The sequence below is a fragment of the Lithobates pipiens genome, unplaced genomic scaffold (genome assembly GCF_037356315.1).
Source record: "Lithobates pipiens isolate NorthernLeopardFrog02 unplaced genomic scaffold, aLitPip1_a1.2 Scaffold_13, whole genome shotgun sequence".
NCBI lineage: Eukaryota > Metazoa > Chordata > Amphibia > Anura > Ranidae > Lithobates > Lithobates pipiens.
In genome coordinates this window covers 7,813,778-7,826,360 of record NW_027507718.1, presented here as the reverse complement: position 1 = coordinate 7,826,360, position 12,583 = coordinate 7,813,778, and the positions used below count along the sequence as shown (strand labels likewise).

The 12,583-nt window shown below is 42.5% G+C and overlaps 1 protein-coding gene across 4 annotated transcripts in view; it reads right to left on the bottom strand.

Annotated features, from left to right (window-relative positions):
- The window catches only part of FANCC (FA complementation group C), a 308,404-nt gene that overhangs the window by 24,544 nt on the left and 271,277 nt on the right, over positions 1-12,583 (bottom strand). For all 4 annotated transcript variants that reach the window (XM_077474813.1, XM_077474811.1, XM_077474812.1 and 1 more), the window contains one exon: positions 12,262-12,436. In XM_077474813.1, coding sequence (XP_077330939.1) covers positions 12,262-12,436 — 175 coding nt within the window. The remainder of the gene's footprint in view (positions 1-12,261; positions 12,437-12,583) is intronic.

The following is a 12,583-nucleotide window of genomic DNA, read 5'->3' as shown; positions in this document are numbered from 1 at the left end:
AGAGATACCGTGAGTGAAAAAAAAAAGTGTTTTGTGCCATCTGTGCCAGCCAGTGCCCATATCTACCCTGCCAGTGCCCATATCTACCCCGCCAGTGCCCACCTGTGCCATCTGTGCACCATCTGTGCAATGTCAGTGGCCATCTGTGCACCGCCAGTGCCCATCTGTGCACTGCCAGTGCCTGCCAGTGCCAATCGGTGCCCATCTGTACCAATCGGTGCCCATCTGTGCCACCTCAGCAGTGCTCATCTGTGTCGCCTCAGCAGTGCCCATCTGTGCCGCCTCAGTGCCCATCTGTGCCGCCCCAGCAGTGCCCATCTGTGCCCATCTGCTGCCTCATCAGCGCACATTTGCAATAAATCTGCACATCTGTGCAATAAATCAGTGCACATCTGTGCCGACCCATCAGTGCCCATCTGTGCCGACTCAGCAGTGCCCACCTGTGCCGACTCAGCAGTGCCCATCTGTGCCGACTCAGCAGTGCCCATCTGTGCCGACTCAGCAGCGCCCATCTGCCGCCTCATCAGTGCACATCTGTGCAATAAATCTGCACATCTGTGCCGACCCATCAGTGCCCATTTGTGCCGCCTCAACAGCGCCCATCTGTGCCACCTCAAAAGCACCCATCTGTGACACCTCAAAAGCGCCCATCTGTGCCACCTCAAAAGCGCCCATCTGTGCCACCTCAAAAGCGCCCATCTGTGCCACCTCAAAAGCGCCCATCTGTACAATCAGTGCACATCTGTGCCGACTCATCAGTGCACATCTGTGCCGACTCATCAGTGCCCATCTGTGCCACCTCTGTGCTGCTTCAACAGTACACATCTGTGCCACCTCATCAGTGCACATCTGTGCCACCTCATCAGTGCCCATCAGTGCAGGCTTAACCAGCAACCATGGCTAAACGAGTCTTTTCCGCCGAGGAGGCGTACCAAATTATTTCCACGGCCGACGAGAGCAACGGGGAGCTCTCCTCTTCAGATTCCTTTTCAGATTTGGATTCTGAAGCCGACATAAATTATGAGCCAGTCCTCAGCAGTGAAACACTGACTGAATCCGAGGAGGAAGATATCCGGCCCATCAAAACGAAGGCGTTCTAGTGAGGCAGTGCCGTCCACCAGCACCGCAGTGCCGTCCACCAGCACCGCAGTGCCGTCCACCAGCACCGCAGTGCCGTCCACCAGCACCACAGTGCCCCGGCAAGAAAGGCCAAGTACCAGTGGGGTGTCATCTCATCCCCAAAGGGTTAGGAGCCATGCCGGCCTTCCCTATGCCCTTCAGAACCCCTTGTGGCTTCCTCCTAATTCAGGAGAGGCCAATGTTTCCCCTTTCACTGTCCAGCAAGGAGTCCAGGTGGGAGAAATTTACCCCAATAGATTTTTTTAATTTAATTTTTACGGAGGATATGTTGTCGTCAATTGTGGCCCAGTGCAACCTGTATGCACAACAATTTATTTTGAAAAATCCGACATCTTATTATGCCCGTCCCTACGAATGGAGAGACCTAACGGTGGAGGAGTTCAAGGTTTTTTTAGGCCTTACATTTAACATGGGACTCAACAAAAAAAATCAATTGCATACCTATTGGTCAACCCACCCCCCTCCACGACTCACCGCTCTTCTCCGCGGTAATGCCCAGAACCAGGTATCAGATGATCCTGAGGTTCTTACATTTCAGCGACAATTCCCAGTGCCTTCCACGAAATGATCCAAATTATGACCGGCTTTCCAAAATTCGACCAATACTTAATTATTTTTTAAAAACATTCCCCAAATTGTTTACCCCGGACCAACACATATGTGTGGATGAGTCCCTTATTAAATTTAGCGGCAGGCTTAAAATGAAGCAATTTATGCCCAGCAAAAGGGCCCGCTATGGGGTGAAGGTCTACAAATTATGCGACCGAGCCACAGGGTACACATATTCATTCATAGTGTACGAAGGGAAGGACACCCAGCTGCAGCCCCCTAATTGTCCGGACTACTTGGGATCCAGCGGAAAAGTTGTTTGGGACCTCATATACCCCCTATTGGATAAAGGCTACCACCTGTATGTAGATAACTTCTACACATCTCTGCCCCTGTTCCACAACCTTCACCGGAAGAAGACGCCAGCATGTGGCACCGTAAAAAGGAATCGGAAGGGCTTTCCTCAAAGTCTTGTGAATAAGAAGCTGCGAAAAGGAGAAACCGCAAGTCTGAGAAACAAGGAGGTTCTGGCAGTGAAGTGGAGGGACAGAAGGGATGTGTATATGTTGTCTTCTATCCACAATGATACCTTCGTGGAAATCCCCAGAAGGAATGGCCCCGTAAAGAAACCAAAATGCATTTACGAATACAATTTGTTCATGGGGGGAGTCGACTTCAAAGACCAAATGATGGAACCATATCTTGTCACAAGACAGACATACCATTGGTACAAAAAAGTAGCAATTTATTTTTTTCAATTGGCCATTTACAATTCCTATGTCATTTACCGCAACTCCACCCAAAACCCCAAACGTTTCTTTGGCTACCAGGAGGAAGTTTTCACTGCCCTTATTTTCCCAAACGGCCCACCAGAAAATATCCGATCAGATGTTATTAGTCGACTCTCCGAGCGCCACTTTCCCGATAAAATCCCTCCCAAACCAACAAGCCAAAGATGTCAAAAAAGATGTAAGGTGTGTACCAGAGCAGGAGTCAGAAGAGACACATCTTATTATTGTGCACAATGTCCTTCCCAACCAGGCCTCTGCATAGGCGACTGTTTTCGGCGTTACCATACTTCAATAAATTTTTAGTGAAGTATGGTAAACATAATCCTCAGTTCCTGCGTTCATACACCTTCACACTCCTTATGCCACTGCCTGCTCTGTAACTGACCCTGGCTTGTTATTTGACCACTCTTATGCCTGTCGATTCTGTACATACCGCTGCCTGATCTGGAACTGACCCTGGACTGTTATTCGACCATGCTTCTGCCTAACGATTCTGTACATACCTCTGCCTGATCTGGAACTGACCCTGGACTGTTATTCGACCATGCTTCTGCCTAACTATTCTGTACATACCTCTGCCTGATCTGGAACTGACCTTGGACTGTTTGACCACGATATTTGCCTGCCTCTTGGACTGATCTTGTATTCTGCAACTGGACTAGTGGGATTCAACACGGGGTCTCACATATGTGAGGGGCTCCAGTATAGTTTTTCTGGAAGAAGAAAACAATTTTCTTTGTTTTCTTATTCCTAGATTAGGGTCTGGAGACTCGGAGGCTTCAAAGAGATTTGGGAGGGAGAAGCCTCTACCCCTATCCCCATTCTGTCCTGAACGAGGCTCTACTTCTGTCTGCTGCCTGTAGGACTTACTGCCGTCATGCCGCACTGACCACACCACAAGGACCTGCCTACTACCAGGACCAATATTTTTGGCACTGCTGACATCTCTGCACTGACCCTGGACTGTAATATGGACAGTATCCCTGCCTGCTGCCTGAAAAACTGTGTTCGCTGTTGCTGACCAAGTCCCTTCCTGCTGCCTGGACCAGTGATATCCTCCTGTGGACAACTGCGCTTCTAAAACCATAGGTAATCTTTTCTTTACCCTTTGCTCAGCATAATTTATTTTGGGGTGTAATTCTTGGTATGTGCAGGCTATGTGTCCCTGGAACGCCGACGATGTTCCTTGCATGTTGTCCCTCTGTATGTGGCCAGGCTGTGTAAACGTCTCACACATGTGGTATCGTTATACTCAGAAGGAGTAGGAGAATGTATTTTTGGGTGCCATTTTTGCTATGTAAATGCTATGTGTTGGAAATATCTTATAATATCTTTTTCCACATTTTCCGAAAACGTCTGGAAAAAAATGAACCATTGAAAAGACTCATTATGCCTCATAGATTATACGTTGGGGTGTTAGCTTTCCAAAATGGGGTCATTTTCTGGACGTTTCCATTGCCCTGGTGTTCCAGGGCCTTCAAAACTGTAATAGGTGGTTGAGAAATGAAATGTGTCATTTATGCTCCTAGAATGCCTGAAGGTGCTACTTCAAAATTAGGCCTCTGTATGTGGTCAGGCTGTGTAAAAGTCTCACACATGTGGTATTGTTATACTCGGGAGGAGTAGGAGTATGTATTTTGGGGTGTTATTTGTGGTATGCACATTCCGTGTGGGAGAAATAAGCTATTACAATGAAAAGTTTGTGGAAAAAAAAAATCGTAATTTTGCAAAGAATTGTGGGAAAAAATGACAACTTAAAATAACTCACCATGCCTCTTACTAAATACATTGGAATGTCTACTTTCCAAAAAGGGGTCATTTGGGGGGCATTTGTACTTTCCTGGCTTGTTAGGGTCTCAAGAATGGAGATAGGCCTTAGTACATCAGATGTGATCTTTTTTTGCAATCTTTATGATTTGCACCATAGCTTGTAGACTCTATAAATTTCACACAGATCATATAATATGCAATAATTTGGGTTATTTTTACCAAAGATGTGTAGTAGTATAAATTGTGGCCAAAATTTATGAAGAAAAATAGCTAATTTGCTAAATTTTGTCACAGAAACGAAGAAAAATTCATTTTTTTTCAAAATTTTCGGTCTTTTTTCATTTATAGCGCAGAAAATAGAAAAACCGAGAGGTGATCAAATACCACCAAAAGAAAGCTCTATTGGTATGAAGAAAAGGACAAAAAAATCATTTGGTTACAGTGTTGCATGACTGAGTAATTGTCATTCAAAATGTGAGAGCACTGAAAGCTGAAAATTGGTCTGGGACTGAGGGGGGTTTAAGTGCCCAGTAAGCAAGTGGTTAAATATTAATATAGAGCATTTTTTTATTTTTACCAAAACAACAAAAGGAAAAACAAAAATAAGAAGGGGGAGGAACAGAGAAGGAGGAAAGGAGGATGAATCAATTAACCACTTCAGCCCCAGAAGGATTTACCCCTTAATGATCAGGCCATTTTTTGCAATTTGGCACTGCGTCGCTTTAACTCTGACAATTGCGCGGTCGTGCAATGTTGTACCCAAACAAAATTGATGTCCTTTCTTTCCCACTTTATATATTACTTTCTGCAATAATACCTATCCAAAAAAAAAAAAAAATATATAAAAAAAATGTATTCATCAGTTTAGGCCAATATGTATTCTGCTACATAATTTTGGTAAAAAAAAAAAACGCAATACGCATATATTGATTGGTTTGCACAAAAGTTATAGCATCTACAAAATAGGGAATAGATTTATGGACTTTTACTTTTTTTTTATGTTTTTACTGGTAATGGCGGTGATCTGCAATTTTTGCACTGCGACATTGCGGCGGACAAATTTGACCCCAAATGACCCTTTTTGGGGACCAGTGACTTTATTACAGTGATCAGTGCTAAAAATATGGACTGATCAATGTATAAATTACACTGGCAGGGAAGGGGTTAACACTAGGGGGTGATCAAGGGGTTAACTGTTCACCTGGGTGTGTTCTGTGAGCGGGCTTGGCTCCTTGGAACAACACAGAGATTACTGTTCCTGATCACTAGGAACAGCAGATCTCCATGTTGTCCCCTGTCAGAATGGGGATCCGCCTTTACATAGGCAGATCCCCATTCTACCTCTCTGTGGAGGGATCGCGGGTGGCCTGCGGACATCGTGTCCTCTAGACCCACACACGTGCTCCTGTGGTGTGTATCGGGCACAAGTGCCCACAGTATCTATTGCATGAAATGTACAGGTAAGTTGTTTTGCGCAATAGAGCCACCCTGTCGCAGTATATGTCCAGTGGGTGGTCTGGAGTTGATTCTAAGTGTGGTATTTGCATTTCAAATCTATAGCTGTGAACCTACATCATGGGTTCAAAGGAGCTGTCCATGCAAGTAAAACAGGCCACTTTTAAAACAAAACAAACACATCAGAGAAATAGTAGCAACTTTAGGACTGGCCAAATCAACAGTTTGGTACATTCTGAGGAAAGATGAATACACGGATGAGCTCAGCAATATAAAAGGGCCTGGACATCTATGGAAAACAACAGTGGTAGATGATGATAGGTTTCCTCTCTATAGTAAAGAAAAACCCATTCACAACATCCAGACAAACGAAAGACACTTTCCATGAGGTGGGCCTATCATTGTCAAAGTCTACAATCAAGAGAAGACTTCACGAGAGCAAACACAGGGGGTTCACCACAAGATGCAAACAATTCATAAGCCTGGAGAATTGAAAAGCCAGATTAGGCTTTGCCAAAAAACATCTAAAACAATCCAGACCAGTTCTGGAAAAGCATTCTTTGGACGGATGGAACTAATGCCGGCCATACACGATGCGAATTCCGAACGAAAATCCGAGCGAAAGTAAAATCGACCGATTTTCGTATCGTTAGTGTGGTATGCGCGACATGCGATTTTCGTACGACAGGGCAAATTGACAAATCCAACATGTTGGTTTTTTTTTCAAAAATCGTCCAAAAATCGTATCGTTAATGGCAGAGTTGGACGATTTGACATAAGAAAATGAACTGCGCACGATCTCTGGAAAGTTTGAACCAGAAGGAAACCAACACGGAATAAAAAAAACCTGTTAAAACATAGTGTTTTAACGTACGATTTTCGTACTTAATTGATGGCACATTCGCATGTTGTTGTGAGTGCCGCTTTCGTTTATCGTTCGACGGGTCGTTCGGAATTCGCATCGTGTATGGCCGGCATAAGATTAATCTGTACCAGAATAATGGGAAGAAAAAAGCGTGGAGAAGGCTTAGAACAGCTCATGATCCAAAGCACACATCACCTGTAAAACATGGTGGAGGCAATCTGATGGAATGGGCATGCATGGCTTCCAGTGGCACTGGGTCATTGGTATTTATTGATGTTGTGACAGAAGACAGAAGCAGCCAGATTAATTTTGCAGTGTTTAGAGCTATACTGTCAGTTCAGATTTAGTCAAATGCGGCAAAGTTGATTTGAGAGCTCACAGTACAGGTGGACAATGATCCAAAGCACACTGCAAAAGCAACCCAGGAGGTTTTGAAGGAAAAGAGGTGGAATATTCTACAATAAGTAGAAGTCTCACAAAAGTCCCTGTAAATTAATGTTTCATGTTGTCATGTTGATCCTAGGCTCTCAAAACCTTCTGAGTCACTGAGCTGTAACAGCCATGTAGCTCAAACATTCTGACTTCACTTGCTGCACAACTGTTCTGCATCAGTAATCCTGAAAGTACTGGAGCTAGAGACACATAGGCAACATTTTCACAAAGGGGTCAGCCTAAATATTTATCTCAGGACAGTTTCCATTTACAAGCAGAAAGATTCTGCCTGCACATCCATTTACAAATCCATTTACAAGTATCACAAATGTTATTACATTTTAAACATGTTTTACACCACGATAAAAGGTAATGAGTGATAACTCATATGTTACATAGACTGGGGACTGTAGTGAAAAAGTCTAGGGGCATATGGATTTGCAGACAGAATATGGCTGATTGTTTAATCATTTTAAAGGCCTATATACATTTGTGTGTGCACTTCACCAAAATACACAGAAAAGTTGCATAACACAATAGTGTGAAGTCAGCTTGTGAACAAGAATGCTAAAATAGACGAAACGAAACTTAAACAGGTATGCTCAAACAGCTGTAAAGGAAAGGTAAAGGTTTTATTTAACCACTTAAGGACCGCCGTATTGCCATTGTACGTCATCACAATGGCACAGGCAGGCACAAGCACGTAGATGTACGTGCCTGCCTTCCAGCGGGTGGGGGGTCTGATCGGACCCCCTCCCGCTGGATACGGCGGTCCGGTTCGCTCCAGGAGCGATCCGTGATGAGGGGATGGCCGTTGGTTTCTGGCCACCCCCTCTGGATCGCTCCTGGCCAATGACAAGCTTCCTCCCACTGTGTATTGTTTACACAGGAAGGAGGAAGTGATGTCATTCTCCTCGGGGCGGTCTTTTTAACCGGACTACGAGGATAAGACTAACAGTAAGTGCACCAAAACACTACACTGACACATAGGTACACATAGGTACACATAGGTACACAGACCCACCCCGCCGATCGCCCCCCGCCCCCCCTCCCCCCCCAAGTCACAGTGTCACTGATTGCATTGATCATTTCTTTACTGATCACTGCATTCAGTGTCAGTTTTAACAGTTAAAACTGTCAGGGCAGTTAGTGTTAGGTCCAGGGTAGCCCCCTATCACCCCCCAATAAAGATTTAACCCCCTGATTGCCCCTAGAGTTAACCCTTTCACCCCCTTTTGCCAGTGTCACTAAGCGATCATTTTTCTGATCGCTGGATTAGTGTCGCTACTGTCGCTAGGTAGCTAGTTACTTTTTTAGGTTCACCGCCTGGTTTTTATAGCGCTAGGTACCCCGATATACTACCCAATAATGGTTTTAACCCCCTGATTGCCCCTAGTTAACCCTTTCACCCCCTTTTGCCACTGTCACTAAGCGATAATTTTTCTGATCGCTGCATTAGTGTCGCTAGTGTCGCTAGGTAGCACCTGCGTTTTGCCCCTCTGCCCAGCCCACCCAAGTGCAGTATCGATCGATCACTGTCACTTACAAAACACTAAACACATAACTGCAGCGATCGCAGAGTCAGGCCTGATCCCTGCGATCGCTAACAGTTTTTTGGTAGCATTTTATATTTAAATCCTGGTTTTCGGGGTCCCGTACGTGGCTAGGCTCCCAAAAAGTCCCCCACATGTGGTATCTCCGTACTCGGGAGAAGCAGCAGAATTTATTTTGCGGTGTAATTTGACTTATGCCCATAGCATGTGTGAGCAATATATCATTTAGTGACAACTTTGTGCAAAAAAAAAAAAAGTTTGTAATATTCCCGCAACTTCTGGCAAAATATAAAATATTCCATGGACTCAACATGCCTCTCAGTAAATAGCTTGGGGTGTCTACTTTCCAAAATGGGGTCATTTTGGGGGGTTTTGTGCTATTTTGGCATTTTATGGCCTTCGGAAATGTGATAGGTAGTGAGGAGTGAAATCAAAAATTTGCACCCTTAGAAATCCTGAAGGTGGTGATTGGTTTTCGGGGTGCCATGCGCGACTAGACTCCCAAAAAGTCCCACACATGTGGTATCCCCATACTCGGGAGAAGTAGCAGAATATATTTTGGGGTGCAATTCCACATATAACCATGGCATGTGTGAGCAATATATCATTTAGTGACAACTTTTTGTAAAAAAAAAAAATTTTTTTTATTTTTTGTCATTATTCAATCCCTTGGGACAAAAAAAAAATATTCAATGGTCTCAACATGGCCCTCATCAAATAGCTTGGGGTGTCTACTTTCCAAAATGGGGTCATTTGGGGGGGTTTTGTGCCATCTTGGCATTTTATGGCCTTCAAAACTGTGATAGGTAGTGATAGGTAGTGAGGAGTAAAATAAAAAATGTATGCCCTTAGAAATCCTGAAGGCGGTGCTTGGATTTCGGGTTCCCGTACGTGGCTAGGCTGCCAAAAAGTCCCACACATGTGGTATCCCTGTACTCAGGAGAAGCAGCAGAATGTATTTTGGGGTGTCATTTCACATATGCCCATAGCATGTGTGAGCAATATATCATTTAGTGACAACTTTGCGCAAAAAAAAAAAAGTTTGTAATATTCCCGCAACTTGTGGCAAAATATAAAATATTCCATGGACTCAACATGCCTCTCAGTAAATAGCTTGGGGTGTCTACTTTCCAAAATGGGGTCATTTTGGGGGGGGTTTTGTGCTATTTTGGCATTTTATGGCCTTCGAAACTGTGATAGGTAGTGAGGAGTGAAATCAAAAATTTGCACCCTTAGAAATCCTGAAGGTGGTGATTGGTTTTCGGGGTGCCGTGCGCGACTAGACTCCCAAAAAGTCCCACACATGTGGTATCCCCATACTCGGGAGAAGTAGCGGAATATATTTTGGGGTGCAATTCCACATATAACCATGGCATGTGTGAGCAATATATAATTTAGTGACAACTTTTTGTAAAAAAATTTTTTTTTTTGTCATTATTCAATCCCTTAGGACAAAAAAAATAAATATTCAATGGGCTCAACATACCCATCAGCAATTTCCTTGGGGTGTCTACTTTCCAAAATGGGGTCATTTTGGGGGGGGGTTTGTACTGCCCTGCCATTTTAGCACCTCAAGAAATGAGATAGGCAGTCATAAATTAAAAGCTGTGTAAATTCCAGAAAATTTACTCTAGTTTGTAGACGCTATAACTTTTGCGCAAACCAAAAAATATACACTTATTGACATTTTTTTTACTAAAGACATGTGGCTGAATACATTTTGCCCTCAATGTATGACTAAAATTTAGTTTATTCGATTTTTCTTATAACAAAAAGAAGAAAATATCTTTTTTTTTCAAAATTTTCGCTCTTTTTCCATTTATATCGCAAAAAATAAAAATTGCAGAGGCAATCAAATACCATAAAAAGAAAGCTCTATTTGTGGGAAGAAAAGGACGCAAATTTCGTTTGGGTGCAATATTGTATGACCGCGCAATTACCAGTTAAAGCAGCGCAGTGCGAAATTGGAAAAAGACCTCTGGTCCTTAAGGTGTTTATTGGTCCGGGGCTGTAGTGGTTAAACTTGATATTAAAGGGATATGTGGATTGTAAATTACACCTCTTTACAAAGAAATGTGTATCTACTTGGCAGAAAACAAGGAAATAATTCTTTGATATGTGGTGAATTACTTTTTTTTAAATTAAGCAATCAACAGGGACCTTAAATTGCTTCTTTAAAAATCATCTTATTTAGAGTTCATTTAAACCCCACTCATACTCTGGGACGCCATGGTGTAAATATATCCCATCCAAAGACTCTGGAAAAACAGGATATATGCATATAGAGTTATTTGTTCCCTGTATAAATGCAGCTTTTATTTCATGTGCGGTCTCGTGAAAGAATGCAAATACAAGTGGTTTCCCAAATACTTACTGAAAATTAAGAGACATCTTCCTGGGTGGTCAGAACTTTTCACAGACTGAAATAAATTTCAGTGATAAAATGAGTATAACTACTTGTATCATTTCTGAGGACACCCTTCAATATGTACTGTAGGTTTGCAGACAGAAATATGAAAGAAACTATTTCAGAAGTTCTTCTTAACGTGGGTCAAAATACCTGAATTTTGGCACATTTAGTACACAGAAAAATCTTCCTCGTTCTATAAAGCTCTGTCTGGTAATGGGAAAAAGCAAGCAGCATAACTTCTGTAGTCAAAATTTCAATGTGCATTGGCTGAAAGCAGAAGAACCTGATAGGATTTACTTGATGATGTTAAGAATGTATCAACAGATAACGTATTGTACTCACTATGGTAAATGTCCTTGAAGGAGTTTATAATACAATGTTTCTTCTGCTCTCCTACTATGGTCAGATGTCAACAAACCCACCAGTATGTTTCTAGGTTTTGGGAAGACACTGGATCACCTGGAGCAAGTCCCCCACAAACATTGAAAGAATCTACATACATCTAAGCAGAGATTGTCACTGGTGGGATATGAACCCAGGAATCGGCAGTGCAGAGGCATGTATGCTAACCATACAGACATGGCGCATAAACCACTTTGGTGTGCAAAGCAGATTTGTTTAACCAACTATATTGTGGCTCATGAACTTTCAACACCTAAACTGAGAAAAAGAACAGAATCTGCACAGAAAACAGAAATACAAAATGCCAAAAAACTTTGCTAGACAAATGTGACAAACATTTGCACAGCCCCAACAAAATTGCTGCTTAGCTTTTTTTTTTTTTGTAATAGGATTATTCCCTATGATATAAAGTGTCATCTAAAAGCCTAATGCTTAAGGTATTTAAAAAAATACTGCATTATGGCCACTAGATGGTGCTTAGGAAATAACCAAATTACACATATAATGATAGTAATTGTGACTGTATTAATGTTTGTTACATTTATAAAGCATTTTTTAATATATCAACCCTGAGAGAGAAGTCACTCTAGTACAGCAACACTGTGTCATTTGTGACGTGAGGCAAGTCATTTCCCTGTATTAGAGTCTTGAAACAATACCAGAGGAAAAGAAGCCCTGAAAGGTTGCCTCTCCCAAGACATATGCTGCCTTTCTGAGATGTTGTTTGCAGTTTGACATTAAACTTGTATCTATTAAATACAATTTTTTTTTTTAAATACATCACATTTTGAAAACAGGTATAACTGTCAGTTGGCATATGCATCAGTTAATTCAAACAGAGTGCACAATTCTTGTTTGTAACGAGACTCATGCTATTTTTCATTTACAACCCACCATTGTTCTATCTGTGCTTTGGTTCTCATTGCATGGATTGTAGTAAAATGCCAAAAGCCACAGCAGGTCATCTGAAACTTCCAAGTCTGATGTCAACAGCTGCTCTGCTGCAATGTCTACCCATTCGCCAAAGTGGATTAGTAAATACCAGGATTTAAAGACACAGTCAGCAGTCCTGCAAAAATGAAATAAAGGATTGCAGCATATTAATATGAAAAAGTAATCATATTTCCATCTCAATTAACCCACTGCACATTAACAATTTGTAGAAGATTTGATTCAAGCTCAGTAAGAAGGATGCTGGGGGACAAGGGGTGATTTG